At 38.4% G+C, this 27,260-nt stretch overlaps 1 protein-coding gene across 2 annotated transcripts in view; it reads left to right on the top strand.

The window, feature by feature from the left end:
• The window catches only part of COL5A2 (collagen type V alpha 2 chain), a 98,229-nt gene extending 72,132 nt beyond the window's left edge, over positions 1 to 26,097 (top strand). For both annotated transcript variants that reach the window (XM_053983057.1, XM_053983056.1), the window contains exons 19-54: positions 463 to 561; positions 1,018 to 1,062; positions 1,166 to 1,264; positions 1,775 to 1,828; positions 2,389 to 2,496; positions 3,002 to 3,055; positions 3,760 to 3,858; positions 4,509 to 4,562; positions 5,063 to 5,161; positions 5,260 to 5,313; positions 5,412 to 5,465; positions 5,949 to 6,002; positions 6,565 to 6,618; positions 6,954 to 6,998; positions 7,427 to 7,525; positions 8,274 to 8,381; positions 8,510 to 8,563; positions 10,037 to 10,090; positions 10,212 to 10,265; positions 11,291 to 11,344; positions 12,106 to 12,213; positions 12,321 to 12,374; positions 12,577 to 12,630; positions 13,706 to 13,867; positions 13,968 to 14,075; positions 14,972 to 15,079; positions 15,222 to 15,275; positions 15,602 to 15,709; positions 15,809 to 15,862; positions 17,141 to 17,248; positions 18,088 to 18,141; positions 18,853 to 18,960; positions 20,863 to 21,154; positions 21,315 to 21,502; positions 23,294 to 23,518; positions 24,376 to 26,097. In XM_053983057.1, the coding sequence (XP_053839032.1) occupies positions 463 to 561; positions 1,018 to 1,062; positions 1,166 to 1,264; positions 1,775 to 1,828; positions 2,389 to 2,496; positions 3,002 to 3,055; positions 3,760 to 3,858; positions 4,509 to 4,562; positions 5,063 to 5,161; positions 5,260 to 5,313; positions 5,412 to 5,465; positions 5,949 to 6,002; positions 6,565 to 6,618; positions 6,954 to 6,998; positions 7,427 to 7,525; positions 8,274 to 8,381; positions 8,510 to 8,563; positions 10,037 to 10,090; positions 10,212 to 10,265; positions 11,291 to 11,344; positions 12,106 to 12,213; positions 12,321 to 12,374; positions 12,577 to 12,630; positions 13,706 to 13,867; positions 13,968 to 14,075; positions 14,972 to 15,079; positions 15,222 to 15,275; positions 15,602 to 15,709; positions 15,809 to 15,862; positions 17,141 to 17,248; positions 18,088 to 18,141; positions 18,853 to 18,960; positions 20,863 to 21,154; positions 21,315 to 21,502; positions 23,294 to 23,518; positions 24,376 to 24,522 (3,327 nt within the window). In that variant the 3' untranslated portion in view covers positions 24,523 to 26,097. The remainder of the gene's footprint in view (positions 1 to 462; positions 562 to 1,017; positions 1,063 to 1,165; positions 1,265 to 1,774; positions 1,829 to 2,388; positions 2,497 to 3,001; positions 3,056 to 3,759; positions 3,859 to 4,508; positions 4,563 to 5,062; positions 5,162 to 5,259; positions 5,314 to 5,411; positions 5,466 to 5,948; positions 6,003 to 6,564; positions 6,619 to 6,953; positions 6,999 to 7,426; positions 7,526 to 8,273; positions 8,382 to 8,509; positions 8,564 to 10,036; positions 10,091 to 10,211; positions 10,266 to 11,290; positions 11,345 to 12,105; positions 12,214 to 12,320; positions 12,375 to 12,576; positions 12,631 to 13,705; positions 13,868 to 13,967; positions 14,076 to 14,971; positions 15,080 to 15,221; positions 15,276 to 15,601; positions 15,710 to 15,808; positions 15,863 to 17,140; positions 17,249 to 18,087; positions 18,142 to 18,852; positions 18,961 to 20,862; positions 21,155 to 21,314; positions 21,503 to 23,293; positions 23,519 to 24,375) is intronic.
• The last annotated feature ends 1,163 nt before the right edge of the window (positions 26,098 to 27,260 follow it).

Raw genomic sequence — 27,260 nt, 5'->3', positions numbered from 1 at the left:
TGATATTGTTCTGTAACAGTGAGTTCATGTGTGTTGTGCAAAAAAAACCCCAGGAAAACAAAACAAATCAACCAATCCCAGATGTGTTACCACATGTAAATCTTAACAGCCTCGCTGTTAATGAAGGTAAACAAAACTTTTAAAATTACAGACACATAGTGGGATTTTAGAGAAACAGGTCTGTTCTTGATCTTATTTGGACACTTGGACAATGCTGCTTTTCTGCAGTTTCCTTGTCTTGTATACATTGAGAAAAAATCCTGTCTATACTTTTAATGTTCGCATTCACCTAGAAGTAATAGAAGCAAAATTTGGTAAACAAAATTTCATTTTAAGTATAATAAACTATTTCAAACACGAATTGTCTTTTTGTTATAAGCTCAGTATTCCTCCTGAGTTTCTTTATAGCGCTGCATTTCAGACCAAAATAATCTGAAGTTGATTTCTCATGTGGAATCCTAGGGTGAAGCAGGTCCAACAGGTCCTCGAGGTCCTGAAGGTCCTCAAGGACAAAGAGGTGAAACAGGTCCTCAGGGCCCAGCTGGGTCGCAAGGTCTTCCTGTAAGTACATTGAATTGAGTTCCTCAGTGCTCAGCTTGTGCATGTTCACCTGTTTATGGGGGTTTTTAGTGTGCCACCTGACAACAGAGTTTTACTCAAATTACCTTTTTTCCCCAAGGAAAAGAGGTCTCATTCCTTTGTTTTGTGCTAATTGTATTAAAAATAACTATTTGTCATTTTATTATAAGTTGGAAAACTGAAAGTTACACAGTCTCATTAAAGTCTCAATCCTCAAAGTACTTTAAAACTTAAGCTTAAACATAAGATCTTCAACATTAAAAACCACATTAACTTGCATTATTTATTGCTCTTTTTATCATTTGCATATGTTGCTATATTTATTTAATAGCCTTTATTTTCTGGTCTTGTAAAGTGGATAAAATAACTGTCCTCTGCTTTTGTGATTGATGCTCATCTCATTAAAATGACTTTTAATGATTGGTACCTTATCTTTAGGGTGCTGAAGGGACAGATGGTTCCCCTGGTGCAAAGGGCCCTACTGTAAGTAATCATATTTCCTGTTGAAGAAATTGTGCAAGTTAATTTCTTTTATTTCCTTGTTTTGGTTGTGTTTCCTTACTGTGCTTCCTGTTTGTATTTGTAGGGATCTCCAGGCACTGGAGGCCCCCCTGGATTATCAGGCCCCCCTGGTTCCCCGGGACCACAGGGCAGCACCGGCCCCCCCGGGATTCGAGGCCAGCCGGTAATGGGGTCTTTGTCCCTTTGGGAATTGCATGCCTGGCACACGTGTCACTCCATGGAACTGAACTTTGGGAATTGCAGTGCCTGGCACATGTGTCACTCCATGGAACTGAACTTTGGGAATTGCAGTGCCTGGCACATGTGTCACTCCATGGAACTGAAGCAGGGATTAGCAGTGGGATATCTTTAAATACAGCAGTAGCATGCCAGGGAGACTGCTAAGACTCAGATCCTGTGAATATACTGTGTATCCAAAATACCACTACTTCTTTGAAAAAGAAGTGTGTCTTTATAGACCTGGGAAAAGAGATTTATTTAAGTTTTTGTCTTGATTACATAATAATAAACAAGCATAATAAGGGTAAAGACAAACCATTATAAGCATCATATTATACTGCCTACAATTAGTGACTAAACTAGGAAATGTTTGTTTCATGGCATAATACAAAATGATGAAGTGGTTTATGCAGATTTTTAACTTTACCGATGCTATTCATGTGTTTGTTTTCAGGGAGACCCTGGTGTCCCAGGTTTCAAGGGAGAAGCAGGACCCAAAGGTGAACCTGTAAGTCTCCATATGCTTTTTAAGATGAAGAGGAAACATAGAGGCTTATAACCATGTAACTTTTTGGGAGAAAACCAACTCTGAAGAGTTTGAGTTGGTTTATCAACCAATCTTCAGCTTTTCTTTCTCACTAGTTAAATAATCATGTATTAACTGACAAAAATATAGAGGTGAAGTAATAGTTTACCATTGTCTTCTCCTTTGAAAATTTCTATTAGAGTCTCACTGAATTTTGCCTCTTTTGCAGCTTGACAAAATACAAATTATTGTGGGTGATTATAAGAAGCAGTGTCCAACTGCTTCTTATAGCAGAATTAGAGTTCAGAATTACAACTGAACTTCAGAATTACAACTTCAGAATTACAGTTTATTAGCTTATAAACATTGTAAAAGAGAAAAGCAGATGCTGAAAAGCTGTTATTTTTATCTGATCCAAGACCTATTTTCTTCTCCTTTATTTGAAAAAATGTTTATAATGTCCAGAAGGCAGTCTGTTTCAATATGCCTGAGAAATGGTGAGCTTAACAATGTTTTTCAAAATAACATTTTCTTCTCACTAGGGCCCACAAGGTCCCCAGGGTCCCATTGGCCCCATAGGTGAAGAAGGGAAAAGAGGTCCTCGAGGTGATCCAGGGTCAGTAGGTCCACCTGGTCCTGTTGGAGAGAGGGTAAGAAATCTAGAGGAATAATATGTCTTAAGAGATGCACTGCTAAGCTGAAAAACTTTTTGACCTACCCATGGATGTTCTTACAGCTGGATTGTGGGTGTAGTCAAACCTTATTTTCCTAGCAGTAGTTAGTACTGTGTGTTATTTTTTTACACTGGATACTTTTATGTGGAGATTCAGTACCCAGGATAGTATGGTAGGGAAAAGGATGGAGATAGGACAAACTCATCTACAGACACTTTTTCCTAGGCCTGCACAACTGCTCATCTTTGCTTTCAATGAGGCTGTTCACACAGAAGGAGCTGTCCAGCATGCATGAATGAGACACTGAAGTTTTTACCATTCTTAAGTCATAATCCCACCCCCCTGCTCCCCAAGTTAAAGTATTGAAGTAAAAAAGTTCTAAGGAAATGAACTGAGTCTTCAGTCCATAAATCTGGTCTTTTATTTGTAATAAGCTATGTAAAAATTAAGATAATTGTATCATATCTACTGCTTTTCCTAGGGTGCTCCTGGTAATCGTGGTTTTCCAGGTTCTGATGGCTTGCCTGGACCAAAGGTAAATTATATTAAAGTGTCCATCTTTTATTGTGCATTTTGTTAAATCTTCATACATCCAGATATGTAAAAAGAAAGTGTTCATTAAAAATGTTCATTTCATTAAAAATGTCTGCTTCTGGGCAGAAAGGCAGATGCAATTTACTGATGCTAAAAAGGGGTCTGAATGTTTTGAGACATAAATTTTTTGTGAAAAGTCACTTTCAGTTCTCATGATGTTCAGCTTTATTTGCTTGTCCCTGGCTCAATGCTTCCTTGTTTTGACATATGCACAGTAAAGGATTGACCTGTTCTACTCCTATATTGCTTTATGTATTGCTGTGTAGGAAGGGGCTCTTTGAAAAATTGCTTATTCTTTGTGTGTGGTGTGATTTTCTAGACTTGTCCCTTAAAAAAAAGATGGGTTTATCTGGCTTTCCTAACTTCCAGGGAAGTGACTCACATAGGCATTTGTCTAGTACTTCTGTAAATTTCTACCTTCTTGGTAAAAATACAGGGATTCTAAAATGCTTATATAAACTTGCTTTAAGGAAGAGAAACTTTTAAGTAATAATTTTGGGGAGAAAATAATAGTAAAAGTATGAATGATTTGTAACTTTGTTTGCAAAAATAGATCCTTAATAGAAGATACTGTTTTATTTCACCTGCTCCTGCTGTCACTGTTCTAGCTGTTAACTAGTAAGTAGCTCACTGGTGTCTTTTTAGGGAGCCCAAGGAGAGCGTGGTCCTGCAGGATCTTCTGGACCTAAAGGAGGTCAGGGAGATCCTGGACGTCCTGGTGAACCTGGCCTTCCAGGTGCAAGGGTAAGGGACTGGTGGCAGTACCCTATAAACAGTGGTACCTTGCATTTTCCAAGGGCAGCAGTGAATGTTGGGGAATTCAGAAGCTGTTATGCAAGACTGGTTTCAGTGGGGCTAAAGGCCAAAAGACCTGTCTTTATTTCCTGCTCCTGGTGGGAAGCACAGGTTTTGGCTTAGAAAAAGGAGAAATAGCCCTGATTGAGAACAGCTGATGCAAATGAAGGATGTGTGTTTGTAAAGCACAGTTGTCACAGGTAACATGATTGAAGGCCAACCTTCATTAAATTGGTGATTGGTAACATAGAAGATTGAGTGGTACATATCACCTAGAGACTTTTTTTTGGAGGACAATTCAAAATATCAGAAAAAAAGGATAAAGGGAACAGTATAATGTGATATAGATCATGGCAGAAATAAAGACGAGCCTATGAGAAGCTCAAGAGGTGGAAAGCAAGAAAAGAGAGATTAGGAAGAAGGAAAATCAAAGACAGTGAGGGATGAAGCTATAAAGTGAACACAAAGATGAAGATCTTTAACATAGAGAAGTTTGTGCTACAGCAGTAACTGAGCATTTCTTTGGGATTTTTTTATGTTTCTTGGTTGTTATAGAATTATAGACCTAACCCTAACACCAATACTATTCCTGCTTTTAGGGTTTGACAGGAAATCCAGGTGTTCAAGGCCCTGAAGGAAAACTTGGCCCCTTGGTAAGTGACAAAAACTAGTCTTTTCAGCTAATATCACAGTAATTCAAGGGTCCCATCTCACTGAAATTTCTTTTATTAACATGAGTTTTCTTTATTTATTAAGGCTCATCTTTTCTTTTAATAGTTCACTTTACATTCCTAACTTCAAATTAGTTGAAACCAATAATGTTTGTTTAGTTTTGTCTGTGTAGCAGTGTCTCTTGCTTACCAGCTGCTGCATCATTGTTAAATGTTTGAACTAAATATTTTTCTAGTTGTCTCTTTAAGGACCCAATAAATTATTTGTACATGATTCAGTTCTAATAATTGCATAGCATTTGGTTAAATCCAGCAGTATGGCTATTGTTATATGTGCTGTAAAGACGTTTTGACTGATAAGTGAAGCCCCAAGCCTGGTTAATGTTATTTTCCTTATATATACAAGCATTTTCTTGGGATTAATAAATTCATATGAATAAATATATTTAGAATTTAATGTGTAAAATGCTTTATGTCTGCAGGGTGCTCCTGGGGAAGATGGACGTCCAGGTCCAGCAGGTTCCATAGGAATTAGAGGTCAGCCAGGTAGCATGGGCCTTCCTGGGCCAAAGGGTAGTAGTGTGAGTATGGCAATCCCTTTTTGACTTTAACCATTTTTGTATATTTTAATGGGTGAAAAAAATATCTAAACCCGGTCATTTTTATTTCTGCAATTTAGGGCGATCCTGGAAAACCTGGAGAAGCAGGCAATGCAGGAGTCCCAGGACAGAGAGTGAGTGTGGCTGTTATTTGCAGTGATCATGGAAAATGGTGCTTTTCTTTTATGTGTCTTCACTATACAAGATTTCTTCCCCTGTCATTTTAATGTAGGGAGCCCCTGGTAAAGATGGTGAAGTTGGCCCTTCTGGTCCTGTTGGCCCACCAGTAAGTCAGTTTTTACCTCTCTGCCTGCCTGCCTGGCACTCTGTCTATTCACTCCTCTTTTGTCTTTGTCTTTTATTCTTATCAACCTTCATGCCAGTTGTTGATTCCAAGCAAAAAAATCCAAGAACATTTAAAGAAAAAATTGTCCTGGAAAAATTGCCAGCTTTGTATTAAAATATATATTAGTAGTCTAATTCCTTTTACTAACTATTACAAAAAAATTATTGTAGTTAATTTTCCCATCTTTCTTGGTTTTAATGGAACCGAGTGTTTTCCTGTTACCAGAGAACCTTTAGGGGAAGGATTTTAAAGAAATTATATGCATTTTATTGCATCTTTTAGATAGGCCATCTTGTCCTGGGATAAGTAAAAATGTATAGCAAATAAATACCTAATTGAAAATATGCATATTCAGAGAAAAGAAAAAATTGTGGAGCTTGCCTATATTCTTCTTATGTTTACTTATTACTTCCTTTTGCGTAGGGACTGGCAGGAGAAAGAGGAGAACAAGGCCCTCCAGGTCCTACAGGGTTTCAGGTATGTGCATTCCTTTTTTTTTTTTTTTTTTAATTAAAAAATAAACAGCCATATCTTTATCAACTTAAATTGGAGAAATTCAATCAAGTCATGCATAATATAACTTCAGAACGAAGGCAAGGATGTTCAGAATAATTAATGATCCATAACTTTCATATCAGCTATGCACTAAACCAAACTGGCAAAGGCTTAAATACCAGCTCTGTATCCCTTGAGAGGACCTTTGATGTTAATCAGTTTTAATTTGAAGATTTCTAAAAAAGTTCCAAATATGTAGCAAAATAATTGTCTTGATAATGAAGTATTAATTAAATCAATATCTGTTTATAGAGAACTTTACTTTTAGGGCTGAGATGTCCTGCAAATGTTAAGGAAGGGCTGCCATCTCATTTAGAGAGAGGGAAACACTTTGGTGCAATATTCATATAACTCCCTTGGGGATCTCTGAGAGTGTGCTCTTATACTGAGTGTACTGTAACATTCATGACCTTGATGTCCTAGTTAAGTCTGGATTTATATAACTTCATATCATGTTAGTGACCATTTCATTTACTTTTTACAGGGCTTGCCTGGGCCACCAGGTCCTCCAGGTGAGGGAGGAAAGCCAGGTGATCAGGTATGTGTATGTGTAACATAACATTAAAAATTATACAATTTATAAAGTAATTTTACATTTTCTTTTCTCTCTAATTGAATTTCCCACTCTGTTTCAAAATGCTTACTGATTGATGTAGTCTGCAAGCTGTTTAAGAACTGCTTTGGCAAAAAATAATTATGAGAATCTGTGTTCTTGGACTGAGCTGCACTATCACCTCTTCTCATTGACAGACAGGATTTAGAACTGGCCATCTACATTCACAGTACTTTGGAAATAAAAATGTTTGTCTCTAATTTCCATAACTATAAAGTTATGAATAATGATTTCATTCTAATGGTGAATTTTGTTCTTAGGGTGTGCCTGGAGATCCTGGAGCTGTTGGTCCATTGGGCCCCAGGGTAAGTGTTTTCTTTCAGAGTTTAAATGTTTATAACAGTTCTCTGAGGTTGGAAGTTGATGCATAACATGGACTTTAACAGCTAAAGTCCTTTGATCTTTTTCCCCACCAACAAAATATTTGTAAATATGGATATGTTTTAAGATAGTTGCTGTAAAATCTACCACCTTTAATGATTTTTGTAGCTCCTGAAGTGGTGTTGAGTACTAGCTGCTAAATGATTTGGTTTATGCTGTGAACTGGGACTTTTTGGTTTGCTGAGCAACATATTTCCCCCACCTCCAACAGTAAAAGCATAAAACTAGTTTTTATTTAATCAGTTCTCCTAAATATGTTCACAGGCTCTGCTGCACTTATGGTGCATTTAGGATTTTGTCTACCAGAATTCTATCCTGCCTTTTAAATAAATGATGATCTTCCATTTTGTAGGGAGAACGTGGCAATCCAGGGGAAAGGGGAGAACCAGGTGCTTCAGGTCTCCAGGGTGAAAAGGGTATGGCTGGAGGCCACGGTCCCGATGGCCCAAAGGTAAACTGAGTAGAGATTTGCATTGCTGCGGTGATGTGATGTATAATTCTGCTCATTTGCATGAATATAAGAGAGATATTTTTTATTATAAATATGAAAGACATCTCCCTTGTATAAGGAAGGACACATGATTCCAGTTATAACAATATTAAAAATTTGCAACATAAATGTTGAGAATTCACAGTAGTACTGGGCAAAGCCATTTGTGAACTGTAGAAAACCTTCTAGCAATGTTGTAGGAGCCATGCCAGTTTACACAAAGACACTTGGTAGGGCTAAGCTGTTAAAAGAAAATGATGAAAGCTCCATGCCTGCATGCATGCACCTGCTGTGGATGTGATTAGGCCAGCAAAGTCAGGGAGTGCCTCTAATTCTGTGAGACCTGTAATAGACATGAGCATCTCTGCACCTGGAAACTTCTACTGGTACCTAGCTTCTGTACCAAACCTATGTGATGTCAAGGTCAAGGGAGAAAGATTCTCAAGATTCTTTTTTTGTCTGTTTTCATCTCCAGTATGCACTGATTAAATATTAATGTATTTGGAAGAACTACGGTATTACAGTTGAACTTCCTGAGTAACACAATGGGAAAAGAAAAGTATTTGGATGTGAATAAAGTCCAAATTTCAGATAAAATTATTACTTTAAATTGTACCTCGGAGATTTCAACGCAGGCACAACATGTTATGCAGCCTGGAGACAAAGATGCTTCTCAGATGAATAGGCAACAACTTGTTTTTTGTTCCAGGGAAGCCCAGGCCCTAGTGGGACACCTGGAGATCCAGGACCACCAGGCCTTCAGGGCATGCCTGGAGAGAGAGGGATTGCTGGAACACCTGGCCCTAAGGGTGATAGAGTAAGTGTGTTTATTGCTGTCCTCTTGAGTAGCATGACCTGTCTGTCCCTTAACACTGCAGTTATTCCAGGGTATGACCTACTCAGCCTTCAGTGCCATAACTGGGACTTTCTGGGTGTTTTCCATAGGGCGGCGTAGGTGAGAAAGGTGCTGAAGGTACAGCTGGCAACGATGGGGCAAGAGTAAGTAAATCTGTCCCTCTCTTTAGACCTGCTCTTCACACACAGTTTGTTTACTGTGCTAGGGGACTCAGCTTGTGGAGTTAAACACTCTGCAGTGTTATCATGGTATGTCATGTGTTTACAGTCATTACCTCACCCTCCAAGTCTTCAAGACTGCTGTGCACAACATTATGGGGAGTCTATGTTCCAAGCCCCTATTTGGTATCATCAATAATGCGGGTTAAGAGCTCAATGGAAAGGATTCACAGTTGATTCGGGATTCGACTAAGTTGACTATAGTAAAAAATATAAAAAAATGAACAGGCAGAGATGAACAGGCAAAAAGCAAACCTTCCAGCTCTCAGTTTTGGACTAAGGCAGATGCCTCCTTATTGTCTGCATTGAGTTGCCCACAAACTGTCCTGAATTTCACAGGTGAAAATTCCTGTCAATGTACTAAGCTTCACATAAGCAGTAAGTTGCTGGCACTTCTGGAAAGTTTTGAATCTCCATTGCATTAATAATATCTCTAGTCTGTTCAAGATGTGTTCAAGACACATTGCACACACACTGCTGCACAGACCAACTTTCCAATAATCACAATTGCACTGGGTTTTCTTTGTATGCACTGACCATTTTTCTTTCCCAGATGTTAATTGAGTTACTTTTTACATGAATTGAGAATGTATCTGAGATTCTTGGGTTGTGCAAACCAGCTGGAGTACTAGCCACTAAGCATTTGGAAGTGTGAGGTACAGTCAAAATACAAGGATCCTGTCTGGACTACATTTAATTGCCAAAGAGGAAAAATTTTTTGAGAAACCCTATACAGAAACTCTAATAAAGTTATCATCTGTGAGCTGGAATTGGTTATATAAATCAAACATTATCCAAAGACACAGAGCAGTTCTTAGTCATTGTAAGGGATGTTTAGAGCTTATGGTAGTTAATGAACAGGTAAAGTAATGGTCAGCTGAAGTAATGGTGGAGTTGGTGGATTTGGAAGGAGAGTTTGCAACATATTTGCCTGCCGTATGAAGAGATAAAGGACATTTTTGAGTAGTTTGTAAGATGAAAATGAATCTTCAGAAAGAATGATGGATACATTACAATTAATTTAAAAAGTTAACTACTAGCATAAAAGAAACAGCACTGTGCAGGTGGGGAAAAAGACTTGATTCCTTTTTGAGAGAGTAAAATAAAGCTGAGGCTTTTTTTTTTATATCATTAGCCTTATTCATGAATACTGCATAAAGCAGATGATGAACTTAGAGAAGAAAGAGAGAATGAAGGAAAGCAGACCTTTTGTGGGGAGTTTGGTCATTGGGAGAGGAATTGCAAGTCAATTTTAGATAAAGAAGACAAAAGAAGTTTCCAAAGATAAAGTAGAATTCAAAGGAATGAAAAAGGGAATGGTAATATATGATAAGTTTTAAACTGTCTTTTTTGGAGCATCACTTTTCTAACTTCCTATCATCTTAATTTGTTCAAAAGGGTCTCCCTGGTCCAATAGGCCCAATGGGTCCAGCAGGTCCCACTGGTGAAAAGGTAAACTGATTTTTATTCCTTTCCCTACTGAAGTTTCTTAATATTTTCAGACTTCATTAGCATTTTAATGACCAAACAAGTTAGTTACTTGGGAAATAAAATTCTTTCATTTTATTTTAAGGGTGAACCAGGTCCTCGAGGTCTAGTTGGTCCTCCTGGTTCTCGTGGAAACCCTGTGAGTAAACATGCTTTTTATTTTGTCTGGTATAAGTTTACAATACCTAACACTGATCCAAAGTCCAGGCATTTTTCTTATTTGCTGATATATTTTCCCCTTTTTTCCTTCCCTTTCTCTGTAGCCAAGTGTGAAGTTCTAACTTGTTGCTGTGCACTTGCAAAAGTATTACCAAATTTTCTTCCTGTGACCTATATTTGTTTTAGGGCAAACTTTATAGAATCACCCTCACTTACCTCACTCCTGAAACTATGCCACCACTTGTAATTGTGTCAATGTTTTTAAAAGCATGCCCCTAGCAGATACCATTGCACATAAACAAATATTTAATGGGCAAAGCGCAGAGGTAATCCTTAGTTCATCCAGTTATGTAACTCTTGTCATCTTCCATCTATTAGTGATTTGAAGTATTTTAAGAGTTGACTTCAATTAGGGAATTAGAGGCTCAGCCCTTCTAGATCCTTCATACTGCTTGAAATTGATTATGTCCCTGTCATAAATCAGAACACTCTTATTTCCAGTATAACTTGGAGCAGCTTCCACCCTTTAAGGGAGTGCTGGAGTTGGCAGCCTTCAGCTACTTCTTTTCCAAGCAAATGTTGAGTGGAAATCTCAGTTGAAGCCTGTTGTGACCTTATAGAAGAGTCCATCTTTGAACTACTGTTTTTTTTCCCCAGTGTGATTGGAGTGGTAGGTTGAATGAAGTGTGTGCTCTTTGGCCATCCCTGGAAGGGGTGGGTTGTGACCAGAATTTCTCCTACTGCTGTTTTAATATTCGCCTGTGCCTTCCATCTCTGAATTCTGAAAGCTCAATATAGTCTTGAACACATGGCAGCTTTTAACATCATAGCTAACATCCTTTATTTTATGATTAAAAGATCATGTGAGTCTGATTAATAGAGCAAAAGTATAATGACACTTATGACGGTAAATAGTTAACATCCTTTCTGATATATTGAACTGTAACTGATACTATCTGCAGAAAGATGGTTGTTAAATACAGTTATTTGAATTTTTCTGACCAGGGTTCCAGAGGAGAAAATGGCCCAACTGGCGCTGTTGGTTTTGCTGGCCCCCCGGTATGTGTTTTGGAACACTAATGAGTTTCTTTTCCTCATGCTTTTGACACACTTCATTTTCTTCATTATGAATAATATTGTGGAGTTCTGGATCAGGAGTTACATTCTTGCTGCAAAAAGAGCTGTTTCTTTCTCCCATCAGTATATCAAGGGCAGGAAAGGGCCAACAAGCGACCTAGACATTTGAAAAGTGGTTTTCTTGTCAAGGATTATGTAATTGCTCACCAGATTTCATATTTTCGTTAGTATGTTATGTTGCTCCTTTGAGATTAAAATGAGGGAAGTTAAAGTGTCTGATGAAGGTAGCAAAGATTTGCACCATGAGTAGTGAAGGCTGGAACGAGGTGATGGACCAGATGGACTGGAATACCCTCAGCTTTCCCACAGCCTAAATATCCTGTTTCAGGATCCCTTTCACAGTCTTGCACCTGTTTCCCTTGATGGGAAAAAAAGCCTAGAAAAGACAATGTTTGTTTTGTAGCCACTGAGGAAAACAGAATATCTAAAGAGAAGAAAAATGTGAGCTAGATAAGTAAAATATTTTAAATGAAAATACTGGCTTCACAGAATGTTTAGAAAATGTCATGTGTGATCTTCTAAAGACCATGCTGAATCATTAAACAAATGCAGTGTTTTCTGGACTGATTCTTACCCTTGGTAGTTTTATTTTCACCCTTTTAAAATTATCTACAGAATTATTTTGTTAGGAATGATTTGGTGTTGCCTGCCCTGATGTTTCTTCTAAATAATTTTTCTTATAGGGCCCTGATGGTCAGCCTGGTGTGAAAGGTGAACCTGGAGAACCTGGACAGAAAGGAGATGCTGGATCTCCAGGACCACAGGGTCTTGCTGGGTCTCATGGTCCTCCAGTAAGTACGAATAAAATCATTACAGAACCAGTGACATAGGCTGGTCTTGTTAATTTAAAAAGTTCTGGGTGTTCACTATCATCCCTCTCTTTCTCCTTTCCTTTTAGGGCCCTCCAGGTGTTCCTGGTCTGAAAGGTGGTAGAGGAACTCAGGGTCCACCTGTAAGTAGATATAATGTGTTGAGACCTGGCTGCAGATAATCTAATACAGAAATTTTATGTAATGTGTATTATGTAATGTAATATTATTCCTTATCTCAGCTTGTTTTTTCAGTATGTAAATATAATTTGCTCACTAATTCAGCCAAGAACATTTGAGGAGTTTCTTTTGATAAAGATGGCATTAAAAAGGAGCTTTTTTCAGGGTGCTACTGGATTCCCAGGATCTGCTGGAAGAGTGGGGCCTCCAGGACCTACTGTAAGTTAATTATGATTTTCCTAGTAGGTATGTTTTATAGAATGGTCACCAAGAATTTGAAGGTTAACTAAAGGAAGAATGGTGAGCCAGTGTTTATGGCCTGATGCTATTGAGGAGAACAGTTTGTCAGCACTGACTTCTGTGACTGATTGTTTGCATCATTAAATAAAACTCATTAGTCTTCAACTTGGTCCAATGCCTGATATTGGTCCAAAGCTTTCCTTTGTGTTAAGTAGGCTTTCAAATTGCTGCTCACATTGCTCCAATGACTTGATTACTTGGAGGAATAAAAAACCCCAACTTATATTTTCCTCTATATTTTACTTTTTCTCCTTTTAGTGGTGACTGAAATTACAATTATTTTTGGAAAAGAAAGAACCTCTGCTGAGCTCTCTCATTGGTGGAGTTTCTCATAAGTTCCATTAAAATAAACTCAAACCCTCGAACACAAAATCTCCTCTTTTCAAACATTTTCAGAAAAACTATAAAAAATACTAGCTGTGGATCAAGTTGAGGGTTGACCCCCACACAGAGAACTGTCATGCTTCATATGCCTTTTAACATTATAATGAAAAAAACAACTTGCAGTCATTGTAAGGTTATCAAAAGTGAAGTTTATGGAAAACTTAATAGACACGTGAAGTCTTTTAAAAGTATTTGAGAAATGAACAAAGGTATGTTGAAACACTATTTTGTACCATGGAAATGAAAAGTTTGGATGTGGACTTTAGTTTGATGATATTAGAAAGAATGGGCAAAGGTGAGTTTTCTAGCAGTGGTTATATACTTGAGGTGAAAGAAAAATCAAAAAAGAGAGAGACAAAAAGAAGTGTCTTTTAAATGAGTGAGTTTGGAATTGAAAATTGGTGGGGGGACATGGGTGGAACTTGGACATAATTTGATATTTATTTAATTTCATTTATTTGATCATAAAAGAGATGATAATAGCTTTTAGCTCATTCACATATGTTAGCCTCAGAGCATGCATTTATAGTTAATTGAAACACAGTCCTTAGAATTTTATTGTCCTTGTCAGAAAAGGGTCCAATGTAATGATGTATTTTCATTTTTTTAGGGAGCCCCAGGGCCTGCTGGGCCTATTGGTGAACCAGGAAAAGAAGGTCCCCCAGGTCTTCGTGGTGATCCTGGTTCTCATGGCCGTGTGGGAGACCGAGGGCCAACTGGGCCTCCTGGTGGCCCTGGGGACAAGGGTGACCCGGGGGATGACGGGCAGCCGGTACGTCCTTTGACTGTCCCTCCACCAGCTCCGGGCTTGCTCTCTTTGTTTGTTGCTGCTGACATGACAGTGACATTGCTTCCTCCTGTGTGGATTTCAGGGCCCAGATGGCCCCCCCGGTCCAGCAGGAACTACTGGTCAAAGAGGAATTGTTGGAATGCCAGGACAGCGAGGCGAGAGAGGCATGCCTGGGCTGCCAGGGCCTGCAGTAAGTGACCACCAGGCCATGTGCCACCAGCCGGGGAATTTCTGTGTGCGATTTGCAGTGTAGTGCTCCTTAGCATGAGGAGAAAGCTGGAAAACTCCAGTTGCAGGAGTGAATAGAGAGAGAATAACAAAGAACTTAATCTCATGCAGATGCATGAGGTGGAAGGTTTACTTCCTTTTTGTTTCTGCCATAATGGAAAGTCTGAACCTGAATTAAGAGTGAGTAATAGCATTAAGGCTTTTGTCTAAAATGTTCCTATTTGACTTAAAACTTGATCCCTGAAAAAGACAACCTCGCACTCTCATTTAGGTACCCAACTGTGAGTAAATACTCTGCAAGCACTGTTTATTAAATTGTGAACTACAGCCTTCCAAATTGCCACTTTCAGCTCTCTTTGCATTCATGTAGCATTTATAGATATTTGTTGGATAGCCTAATGAACCAGTAAATCAAGCAAATAAATAGACAATTAATAAAAGGATTGATATGGAGGATCTGTCATTACCACTGGATCCATGAAGTCACTTTATAGCTAAAGTTGGCCAGAAATTTTTCCAGGCTAACAAGGTTTGTTGGTGTTGAGACAGAAAAATCATCTTAATTATTTCAAACTGCATTATATTTTTCTGAAATCTAAATCACCACACCTATTGCAGATAATGACATCAGACTTACTGATTTTTCAGTAACTTCTTAAAAATACAAAGTATATTATAAAATAAGTATATTCAAATTCTGTAAGAACCTTTTCTTGAAATATCAGGAGTTTTTTTCATTTACAAATTTAGATGGTATTTCATTCTAGATTAATGAGTAGTTTGTCAGGCAGCAGGTTTTTAGTGCTTGCTTTGTTTTGTGATTAAAATTTTAATATTATATTTGTCATCTTTTTTTAGGGTACTCCAGGAAAGCAAGGTCCCACGGGGCCACCTGGTGACAAAGGTCCCCCAGGACCTATTGGCCAGTCAGGTGCCACTGGGCCTGTAGGTGAAGCTGGTCCAGAAGTAAGTATTACAGCATTGTTGCATGCAAGAAAGACGTGGTCATTCTCCTTGAAGTTAGAGGTGGAGAACAACTTTCGAATTCTTCTAGAAATGCAGGATTACAGAGTGAATCAATAGCTCTGTTTTTATTCCATAACTCCAGGGACCTGCTGGTAATGATGGTACTCCTGGACGAGATGGAGCTGTTGGAGAACGTGTAAGAATATATTCTTTTCTTAATTTTCTTCTGCAAATCCCCATTTTATTCTTGACTTATTGTAGATTTTCTTTTCATTCAGTTAACCTGATGGAGAGCTTGTTCTGAAAGTGTATCCCAGCTTTGAATATAGTACCTCTCAAAGCTGAGGATGCCTGGCTAAGAGGCTAAGAACATCTGCTTCCACAAACTCAGACTTGAGTTCTTGCAGCAGGAATATCTTTGTAGGTTGCAATTGCTCAAAAATAGACTGGCAGTGCTACAGTTTTGTTGCATTGGTCTAGAACAGTCCCCTTTAGATAAACAATTGAAATTCTGCTTTGCAGGGTGATCGTGGTGAACCTGGCCCTGCAGGCTTACCAGGTTCTCCAGGAGGCCCAGGAACTCCGGGTCCTGTTGGCCCTCCAGGAGATGCAGGTCAAAGAGGTGAAACTGTAAGTGAGGCTTTTTTAAAAAATACCTTGTTTATCAAAAATTATTCTCTGTGGTTTTCATGCATTGCCTCACATTCTTTCTGTATGCAATCTTTGTAGGGTTCTCGAGGTCCAATGGGTCCCCCAGGCCGTGCAGGAAAAAGAGGTTTGCCTGTAAGTTGCCCATGGTCACTGTGGCTTTGTCTGAGATACCACTGAGGAAAGTGTGTGAGGAATTCAGCCCAAATTAGAATGCCAAGCAGGGCTTCACCTTGTGTTCTGGCTGCAAGTGTGTGCAGGTAGTTCTGAGCTGCAAAACTGCACAGATATGGGTATTTGTATTTGGATACTCCAGTAGTGCTTTGGAAGCCTCTTTATTTGGAGCATGTTGCTGTCTGGATAATGGCAGGACCTGAGTTAGCAAATGGCTGGAGTCTGAACTAAATAAAGAGTAAGGAAATGAACACTTAACAAAAAGGGATGTTTTTAGATAAAAATGGCAGAAATACAACAAAATCACCTGTTCCCATTAAAAGGCCTTAATTCAACTCATGAACTTCCAACTTCAGTCTGGAAAGGAAAATAAACAAAACTCCTCTTTTTTTATGTTACATAAGTCTTTTACAATCCAAGCCTGGAACAGAAAATTAATTGCAAACTTGGGAAATTCAAAACAATGTTGTCCTGTCCCTAAGCAGATGTCATTTGAGAGACAGTAAAGTTTATTGAGTATTTAGTGATAATGATGCCATAGATAAACTATTTGGAATCTGGCATTGAGAAATTTAGCATGTAATTTGAGCTGAGAAATATAGAATTGAAAACAGCAGCCACGTTTTGCAATGATTCTTGAATTAGTGTAAGGATTTTGCAATTATCAAAACTAACAATGAAATTGTGACAGTAATAGGAACAAGGTATTTGTGCTGCCTGGATGTTGTTGTCTGTAGTTAGGGAATGTAACTTCAGTTGTACTTTAATCATAATGAAGGTGAAAGAAGCTGTGGGAAGTGAAGATGCAGCCTGGATGATTTCATACTGAAAATATGCTTTATCATAATGAGTCTGTGAGAGATCTTTAATATTTCAATCTCCTTAACAAAAATCATCTGCCATATACAGTAAAGCAAAGAAATACATTGATATAAAAAAAATTGGTTTTCTAAATTATTTTTTATCATTAGTACAATTCTATGGGTTTTTTACTGTATTATGTAGAAGAATAGAGTAAATTTGCTACAACTGTATTTAAACACAGCACAGTTTTCTGTAATAATTTACTTATTTTTTGGTAAAAAATTAAGATTCTTGGATCTGCCTCAACATCAGCATCTTCCCAGCTTTAAAAGGGAAGGAGGTCTGATTGCAGTGTCTAAAATCAAATGAGGGAGTTTTGAGGTTGGAGTTTTTTTCCCATTTCATAATTTTACATTTCATCACTGATATTTACAGGGTCCCCAAGGACCTCGTGGTGACAAAGGTGACAATGGAGATCGAGGTGATAGGGGCCAGAAGGGACACAGGGGTTTCACTGGACTTCAAGGCCTTCCTGGTCCTCCTGTAAGTTGTTCTGCTTTTACTATAATTTTATTTGCTTGGTACTTAAATAGTGTATCAGGAACATAGTTATTTAAAGTGGGAAAAAAAAAGCAAAGTAGTTATTTTTTCCCCACAAGCTGTTTGAGTGGCCTGGTGTCTGTACTTGCTAATATTTTTAATGCAATTTTAAAATGCTGTTGCATGATGATGTAAACCTGTTGTTGCAAGATGTGTGTTCTATTCTTGTTCCCTTTGTAAGGCCAATCCCTTACAGTTAATGACCTGTCAGCACAAGATGGTCACAACAGCTGGTAGTTTGAGATAAGCAATTTAGAGTGTGAAATGCTTTTCGGCAGTGTTTGAATTCATTAGAGTCAAGGAATCCAGTGCAAAATCCCAAAAGGACTCTTGCTAATATTTTCAAGAACTTTAGGATTTCATTGTCAATTTAATGGAAATATCACAGGAAAGCTTGCCTTTTTTTTTAACATTTATTCACTGGTGCTGTGAAAATGTTGGAAGTCTCATTGCACAGGAACAGCAGCAACAAAAAGCCTGACACCCAAATTACCTTTTCACTTGGTGTTAGAGCTGTCATTTACTCTCTTGTAAATATAAAAAAGTAAAGCCACTCTGAATATAAATACCTTGAAACCGGGGCTTTTCTAGATAAACAGCTTTACAACCAAGCACCAGTAAATTTTATTAAGTAACTAAGGGATTAAGATAAAGGTACCACCCATTGTTTATGTACCTTTTAATCCTATTCATACCAAATTGTGTGTATCTCACACGAATGCCTTAAAACTAAAGTACTATGCTATAAATGGCACAATGATATTATAATTTCTTCTTTTTAGGGTCCAATTGGTGAACAGGGCAGTCCTGGCATTCCAGGCCCATTTGGTCCTCGGGTGAGTATAAATTCTAAGGTTTTTCTTGCTTGGGGTTTGTTTTTTTTTTCTTGCTCAGATGTCTATTTCTGCATCACTTGTATTTCAACGACTTTTATTGACTTTGATATCATATGCTCATTGACCTAATATCTTTTGCTGAAACATCACCTTGTTTAATATAAACAAGTAAAGCTTTGTCATGAGTGTAGTTTTTTGTAGATAAAAATGTTGGCTCAGAATGACTACAGGGCTGCAGTCTCTTTTTACAGACACTTTTGCTGCAGCTGATACAAAGCCATGCACGTGGCAGCTTTGCCACTCATTCCCCATATATGTCATTCACTCAAAAATAAAGGAGAAACACTGTCCCTTGGTAACATCCAAGGGAGGCATCTACATCTACCTCTGAGCTTGTATCTGAGGGTGTACAAAAGCTATTCCAGTCTGTACAGCATCTGGAATCTGGAACTGATCCCACTTAAATGATTAAGGAAAAAGATATACATCTGAGCCAAGTTACATTATCTGAGGTGATTCACTTGAGAAAAGCATCTTTTAAACCACCTTCTTACTTTTACAGAAGAAGAAAAGAGGTGATTTTAAAAACTTTGGTAATAGGCACAAGTAATCAGATTGCTTCCTGACAAGATATTGCTTATAATGGGCTGTTTTGTAAAATTTTGTTATTAAATGATAAAATACATTCCATCTGTCTCCTATATTTTCTAGGGTCCTCCAGGTCCAGTTGGTCCTTCTGGAAAAGATGGAAGTCCTGGTCCACTCGGGCCAATTGGGCCTCCTGGTGTTAGAGGGACTGTGGGAGAAGCTGGACCTGAGGTAAATTGATGGGAATATGGGGGGAAATGTTATCTTCAAATAATCAGATTCTTTTTTATAGTCCATCACATTATTTTCTTGAACATCTATGAGCTCAAGAGAAATGATAAAGTGTGGTAGATTCTCCAACAAACATCCAGGGTAACTGTATTGAAAGGGTTCATTTCTTACTCATTTTCATCTTCTGAACCTGGGATGATCCCAGTCTCATCCACTTGTGCTCTCCTTAGGCTGAGCTGGATGTAGTTCTGCAGGTGGCTTACTGGATCCTGCTGGATCTGTGGTCCAACACGGCTCTTTGGCCAGCTGGGTCCTAAGCACAGGCCAGCAGTAGCTCAAAGCTGGCAGTCCCACAGAGTGAGCACAGCCACCTGCCTGCCTGCCAGCACCCTCCTCCACTGTGCCATGTGTTAGGGAGATCCTTCACTCCAAATAAACAGCCCAAACTCTAACACTGAGCCCAGCTGACCTTCATGCTGGGCTGAGGTTTACAGACACCTAACCATGACCTGATTCACTACTGATGAAAACTGGTTTGACCATTTTGTAAAGAGTCCTAAACCTTGCTGAATGCCCCAGGCATGTTCCACATGCATCAATTCAAAATACTAAAAAAAGGGTAGTTAAACTATTTGCAAGGAGATAAATTAAAAAAAAAAAAAAAAAGAGAAATTTGAGAAAAGAGTGATCTGGGTGGTCATGTGGAGAATTAAAAAGTTGATATTGCTTATTTTGTGGAAGAGGTAGAACAAAATAATGGGCAAGAATAGGAAGACAGTTTTTGCTGACTTTCTGTCTGGTAAGACATGGTGTTTCCTGTGTTTATCATGTGCTAATATTCTGCCTATTTAATTTGAATTTCTGCTAATTATCAGTATCTCCACTTCTGTCTGGACACCAAGACCTGTTTGAAAAGTCTATGGCAGAGCATAAGAATGTAATAAGTCTCTATCAGCTATGTAGTGAAACCACACAAGAAATGCCACATTCCAATATTTTTAGTTTTGCTTTCCATGGGGGCTTGCATGCAGCTGTAAGTTGGAACCAAAAAACAGGAAATAAAAGTTGAGATTTCACTTTTCAGACACAGTGTGTGTTAGTTTGGATGTGTGCTCTGTATGTGCATTTGGAGCACTAGTTGTGAGTTCTGAAGTAATGACTCTCAAAGGAAAGGCCAGTTCTGATCCACCACCTGGTGCAGCAGAGCATCAAAATTCAGCTGGAGATACATGACAGACTTTGTGTTGCCACAGAAGGGCTGGCAGGGTGAGATACGTCTATTAACACATATCTTCTCACGTGTCCTGGTTCACGGTGACAGAAGCACCTCACTACCCACCATTTGGAAAAATTTGCTTAGTCAGGAAAATACCTGCTCTTCCATGTAAGGATGATGTAGATTCTGTCCCACAGAAGGACCAGAGTTCTGTGGCCAGAGAGCTCAGCACTGTGCTGGATAAATATATAGATGTTTCTAGTGCCAAATTTTCCATCCAGGAAAAGAATCCTGAGGCAACTTATGGAAAGCAGGAATTATAAGAAATAAAGTTGTTAGGCAGGGATCTGAACAAGGAGGGACACGTTTAACAACAAAGGAAGTGAGGGCATTCCTTGGAGACTTTTTCCAGCTATTAATTTTAAAATCAGGAGTAAGAAAAAGTTGAGCAAGGAATTAAGGCAATCAGAGAAGACATGAAGCAGAGTGAATACATACCTCATATGCAGTTCTAATATCTTGTCCTTGATATTTGAAAGGTGAATTCTTTATATCTGAATTATTCCCTGTGCTTTAGAGTGACTGGCCCCGAAGTTTTGAGGGGGTTTTTGGTAGCAGGCTTTGCTGTCATTTGGCATAGTATTTATTCTACTGGACCTGTGTTGCCTTTTTGTTTTGAACCTTAGGGCCCACCAGGTGAGCCTGGTCCTCCTGGTCCTCCAGGGCCTCCAGGCCACCTCACTGCTGCCATCGGTGACATCATGGGACACTATGACGATGCCATGGCGGATCCACTACCAGAGTTTACTGAAGATGAAGCAGCCCCTGATGACCACAATAAAACAGACCCAGGAGTCCACGCCACGCTGAAGTCCCTGAGCAGCCAGATCGAGACCATGCGCAGCCCCGATGGCTCCAAGAAGCACCCAGCGCGGACCTGTGACGACCTGAAGCTGTGCCACCCCTCCAAGAGGAGCGGTGCGTGTTCACACCTCTGCCCTCTGCCCTCTGAGGCTGCCTCGAGTCCAGCATGGCCTTGGTCACTGCTTTGCACTGCTGCAACATATTTCTGCTTATGTCTTCCCAGTTGTTTCAAAAATCTTTGTAATATAACAGTCACGTTTTACATTCTTTGTAGGTGAATACTGGATTGATCCTAACCAAGGATGTGTTGAAGATGCTATAAAAGTGTACTGCAACATGGAAACTGGGGAGACCTGCATTTCTGCCAACCCATCCACTGTGCCCCGCAAAACATGGTGGGCCAGCAAGTCCTCTGACGTAAAGCCTGTTTGGTATGGCCTTGATATGAACAGGGGATCACAGGTAAATAAATCTAGTTACTGTTACGAATTGGCTTCTGAGAAGCTTGTTGCCTTGTGGTTTGCATCTTCATTTGCTCTGAGCAGGTTCTGCTACAGTCACAATGTTATACCTGTTGATTGACTGGCTTATAGCCAATTGATTGTCAGTATCATATAATAAAGATAGGAAATAGCTGGGAAAAAAATGCAAGTGCATCTAATGCAGGATTGGCTAAAGCTTCTGGACAAAAACATCAGCTTCTCTATCAGTCTTTTACTAAATGTCTGTCTTGTCCTTAAACAACTGTACCCTGATACATAATCCAGATCCCTGCTGTTTTAGTTGAATTCTAATCTTCCTTTAAGAAAACTCTATACTGCTAAAAATGAGAAAACTTACTTTATAAATTTGTTTTTGAATGAAAGTATGATTGCTATCATATGATCAGGTTGATCCATGATTAATCCATCAGTCTCTAGGCAGATAAAGTTTCACTCAACTTTCTGCTGGGATTTCTCTCTATGGTAGCTTCTAAAATTAGGCTTAATGATCCTGACAAATAATAGAAGTTTACTCTATGTAAAGTGTATAATTTATTAACTAGTTTTTGCCATTTTTATTCCTAGTTTATCAAAAGCACAGAGAAAATCTTCAAATGTTATTTCATAGAGCATTACTATCTTTAAATTCAGTATTTGGTCTGTGAAAAATAATGCTGTTATCAGCTGGATTACTGAAAACAGTTCAGAACTATAACAGCTGAGAACAGATGTGATATTGATTGCTTTTTTGAGATGCTTTCACTTATTACTAAATTCAGGAAGTCTTGCCATGACCCAACATATTACAGTTGATATTTAGCTGCTTGCAGAGTTACACAGAGGGGTTTGTAAGGCAGTTGCTCTTTGGAGGAACAAATTATCTTCAGAAATACTAAAAAAAGAATATTTCAGTATTTTTGAAACACTCAGATTTGGTAACTAGTAGTATGAGGCATGCAATAGTCAAGTGCACTCCTTATAGATTCTAAATAATAAATGTGTCCAAGACTACCATACTTTATGACAGTACCAGTGAATAAGATTTTCTCTTCACCAATTTCAGTGAAATTTATAAACTTTTAGTAATTCTTGACTGTTGTTTTTTATGTTGCAATCATTCGTAAAACATGAGTAAAATAGAACCTGCATGAACAGGGGAAAAAAACCTCAGGAATTTTAGAATTTGTCCTCCTGGTAGAAAAATTGCTTCTTTTTTTATAGAAACACCGACACTTTGTGAAACATTTGTCAAACTCATGTGGCAGTTGATTAGTTTATAAGACCCATATGCAAACTTTGAATGTTTATAAGGCCTATATAGTCAAACTTTGTTCATTCTGCTTCTAAATACAATACAAACCCTACAGAAAACAAGTTAATAAATTGGCAATATATCAGGTGCATTGTAAAAGAGTTTTCTGTGCTTGATTTTTCTTACCTGCTTCAAAGTTTCTCTAATGCACTATTTCATATGTAAGAATCCCTTTCAGAAATAAGGCAGAATTAATTTCAGAGCTTGGCATATCTGTGGAGGCCCAACCTCCTCTGAGTTGTTCAGTTGCAGAGAATTATGATCAAAATTCTCCAAAATTTTCCCTGTTACAGAACATCTAAATTTCTTTGTCCTCAACTGGCAGCAAATTACAAAAGAAACCACCCTTAGATTTTATCTAATAGGGCTCCTACTAGTCATGTCTCAAAGATGACAATAATGGCAGATGTTTCTAAATTCACCAGTGTCCTGTAAGTTGACCCATTTTTTTATCTCCAGTTTGTGTACGGGGATACAGCTGTCACTCAGATGACATTCCTGCGCCTCCTGTCCAAGGAAGCTTCCCAGAACATCACCTACCTTTGCAAAAACAGTGTTGGGTACATGGATGACCAGACGAAGAACCTGAAAAAAGCTGTGATTCTGAAAGGGGCCAATGACCTGGAGATCAAGGCAGAGGGAAACAGCCGCTTCAGATACACTGTTCTGCACGACAGCTGTTCTGTAAGTTTGAGGGTTTTGCCCAAAAGGACTTTTGTACATTTTCACTTCTCTCTTGAATTAGAGAAAACACCCACGCAAGGAAGTAATTAAAATTCTGCAGGATTTTGTAATGAATTGTAGACATAACTGAGCAAATAGGGATTTTGCTATAATTCTAGCTTCACACAATAAAAGTCTGCACTATTTACTGGCTATTTGTAAATTCCTTCTTAGTGAGCATACTGAGATACATATCTTGGCATTTTACATTTCCCAGTACTTGTTTAGCTGTGAGTGGAATCACACAAACTGGTCAGATAACCATAAATTTTTTTCTGCCAGATGGGCAAGATTATTGCAGCAGTACTGAGGAGGAAACTTATTGGTACTATGCCTGAGCTGGAAAGGAAAACTCTCCCTAAAATTTCATGGTGGGCACAGAAACCATCAAATAGTAGATTTTTCATGTTCAAAAGCAGTTTCAGCCAAGACCAAGATTCCTAAATTTAGACCTGCACCTGAAAAAAGTGCTCTGTGTTTTAAAGTAAACCCACAATTATGGGTGAAGGCACATATTATTAACTGTAGATATAAGGTAGTTTTTTTAATTTTTGTGAGACAAATTAACATGTAGAGAAGAATTTCATAGCATAAGAGAAAAATCAGCCCTGATGTGTCACTCTGATAGATCTGCTTATCAGAGACATTTCAAAATAACCCAGGTGCAGAGCAGACAGCATTGCTCAGAGTGTTACTCAGCAAAGGTGCAGTGACACCCTGCTGAACAATCAGACAACTGACTCACCAGCTGCACTTCAGGCTGGTTTTGACATGAGCCTGGCCTAATTTTTAATTTTTTCCCCTTCTTTTCCCTCTAGAAACGTAATGGGAATGTGGGCAAGACTGTTTTTGAGTACAGAACGCAGAACGTGGCGCGCTTACCGATCATCGATATTGCACCGGTGGACATTGGCAGTACCGACCAGGAATTTGGAATTGAAATTGGGCCAGTTTGCTTTGTGTAAGAGCAAGGGGGGAATATAACACATTACCCAGCAACAGCAGCAATTCAACATGAACTTAGACTGATTGAAGTTAATCCTGAGACTCTTGAAGTAATGGCTGATATTGGATCAGCATTGTATATACAGCTCTTTCTAAATGCCCAGCCTCCTTTTGAATATTTATTTTACTTACAAACCTTCTGTTTTCAATGATTGAAACCAACTGTTTAGTACAATTTTAAGAGGATTGATGACAACCTTCTAAAAGTAATATGAATTCTTTTCCTCAGTTTTGTTTCAAATTATTTTGACATTTCCAGGTATTCAAAATAGATAGATCTAATGTGGAACTATGTAAAAGCTCTAATGATTATTTCCTTTGCTTTGATTTGTACTGAATAACAGAAAAGTAGAGCACTTATGTGAACTGTTGGCTGTATTTCAATCATACCTGCTCCCTCTACCCCAGGTTGTGTTCCTGTGGTTGCCATTCACAGAAATCTGTGTCTTTTGTAGAAGAAAATCTCTTCAGACAAGACCATCTTAATTTGACATTGTTTTTCTTTTACTTTTCTATGTAAGGCTGTTCAGAAGAGTGATCCATAGCCATGGTTAATTTATGAAGTAAAAACATTACTGGGGTAAATATGAGTTTTCAGTAGGGGTGTCCCATATATTAACTTTTAAGGCTAGATTTCACTTCTCACAATGTATCTGTGCCATTCTATTAAATTATCCTTAATCTTCAAAATACATCTTAAACCCAATACTTGTTGATTTTCCAATATTTGCCCATCTAAGAAGCCATTGCATATCAAATTATACAGGTGTCTTATATATGGTGCCAATTTCTGTGTGTTGCAGACCATTCACATGTATACCAGACCAATTGCTAATAAAGAAAGTTTAGAAATTCCTTGGTTTTAGCTGACATCCAGATATGCATCACCAGTAATTTGACTTACTGGCCTTGAGTTGTCAAGGCAGGAAAGTTCCATCATTTCTTAGCATGAGCTACCTCATCTCTGGAAGTTGGGATGCAATTAATATTCCTGGTTTTCTTTTAGGTATTAAAAGGTGCTATGCTTCTGTTGTTATTTCAAGATAGGAGATAGGCAGGGCAAAAAAAAAAAAAAAGCAACAAAGTGATGGTGCTAAATGACTCTCTAGAAGGCTGATGAAATAAAGATGCCTGCTGTCAATGTCACGTTCAGAGCTTAGCTGTTAGGCTTACAGTGTTTGAGAGAACAATGTTACAGTGCATTTATTTGTCGGTCATTCAGTATATAGAACGTTTTGTATCTCCAACATGCTTTATTTTGTAAAGTATGTGGGTACAAACTTACTTAGGTTTTTTGTTTCTTTACTGCATCTGTGCTCTCCACGTTTTTTTGTTTGTTCCTTAAAAAAAATAAACAGCTGGGGCTCTCCCTAAAGAAAGTCATGCACATAGCTTTATTCATGTATCTTTGCAAAGCATTTAATTAAATACATGCTTCTCGCTATGTAACTGGTTTCCTTTTTGTAAAACTCCTTCCAGTGTGTTCATTCCATATCAGTTTTAATTTCCCAGGAAATTAAAAATAGAAGTACTTATTGTTGTTTGGTTGCTGTTTGCATAAATAATTTGGAAGGCATTGTGAACTATTTTAAAGACAGGAGTATTTGTAAAGTACCTTCTGTATCAGTTTTTACCTTCTGTGTCAGTTGTATGAAAGAAATCAGCAGGCTAGAAAAGATGCCTAAATAATATTGTTTGAGACTCCAGAGAGAATTTTTATTCAAAAGTGAAATGTGATTTGGCCAATTCCTAGTGGCAATGGGAGTTAACACTGAGAGGAGACAGTTTCTGGACAAGACATAACGTTACATTTGTAGTGAAGCTGACAAGAACTTTCCTTTCCCCCTTCTGAAGGGGCAGGGGCTTGGCAGGTTTCTAGGTTGTCCAAATGCGTGTCTCTGCAGGGGAGGTAAGGGCTGGGAAGTTGATAGGTTCATGCTGATGTTATCTGTTTGCTTCTACTCACCATGCAGGAACTTTACAATTTCTTTCTTACTTGCATGAAATAATTTCTATAAATATGTGACTCAGGGGTTAACTTACCATGCTGGCTCCTATACTGGCTCCTAGAGAAGTTTTAGATGATGTTAATTTCAAGCTGCTGTATAAAGGCTTGCTGCAGTATGTTCAAGCAACCTTATCTCTACAGCACATTTATCCAGATGCACAAAATGAATAACATTTGGAGGATAGGTTTATGGTTGTAATTAGTTTTAATCTCTAATTTTAATCAAGTATTATAATCCATGTTTGGTATAAGTAGTTTGTAAGGTTGTTGAAGGAGAAGAGTACTTGATTATGAAAAATACCTTTTTTCTTCTTTTCTTTTCAAGTCTCTCTTTGCATCTCTATCTCTGTATCAAGTGTGCAGTATTTCCTCAGCCAGGTGCTTTGAGAACTGAAAAAGAGCTGTAACTAGAGAACCATCTGAGGTATGTTCTGTAAAAACCAAGGCTGGAGAATCACTAAAGGAAAGTCTGCTCTGAAGTGCAAGCTCTCAGGTAGTTAACTGAGGAGTCTGTAATACAAGTGGTTGGACATGCTTTTCTCTTGACTCTGTTTAGAGCACACATAGATATTGCACCTCTTTCCCTGTTTCTGCATTCTTCAAAGTATTGTAGAATCATATTAGGAAGGAAAAGCCAAAAAAGTGTGTGTGGGGCATTTTCTTATCCAGGCAACATGGCATAGCCTCATG

Source organism: Vidua macroura, chromosome 7 (genome assembly GCF_024509145.1).
Source record: "Vidua macroura isolate BioBank_ID:100142 chromosome 7, ASM2450914v1, whole genome shotgun sequence".
In the NCBI taxonomy this organism is placed as follows: Eukaryota; Metazoa; Chordata; class Aves; order Passeriformes; family Viduidae; genus Vidua; species Vidua macroura.
Note: the sequence above shows the minus strand (reverse complement) of the source record. Positions and strands in the feature narration are given on the sequence as shown.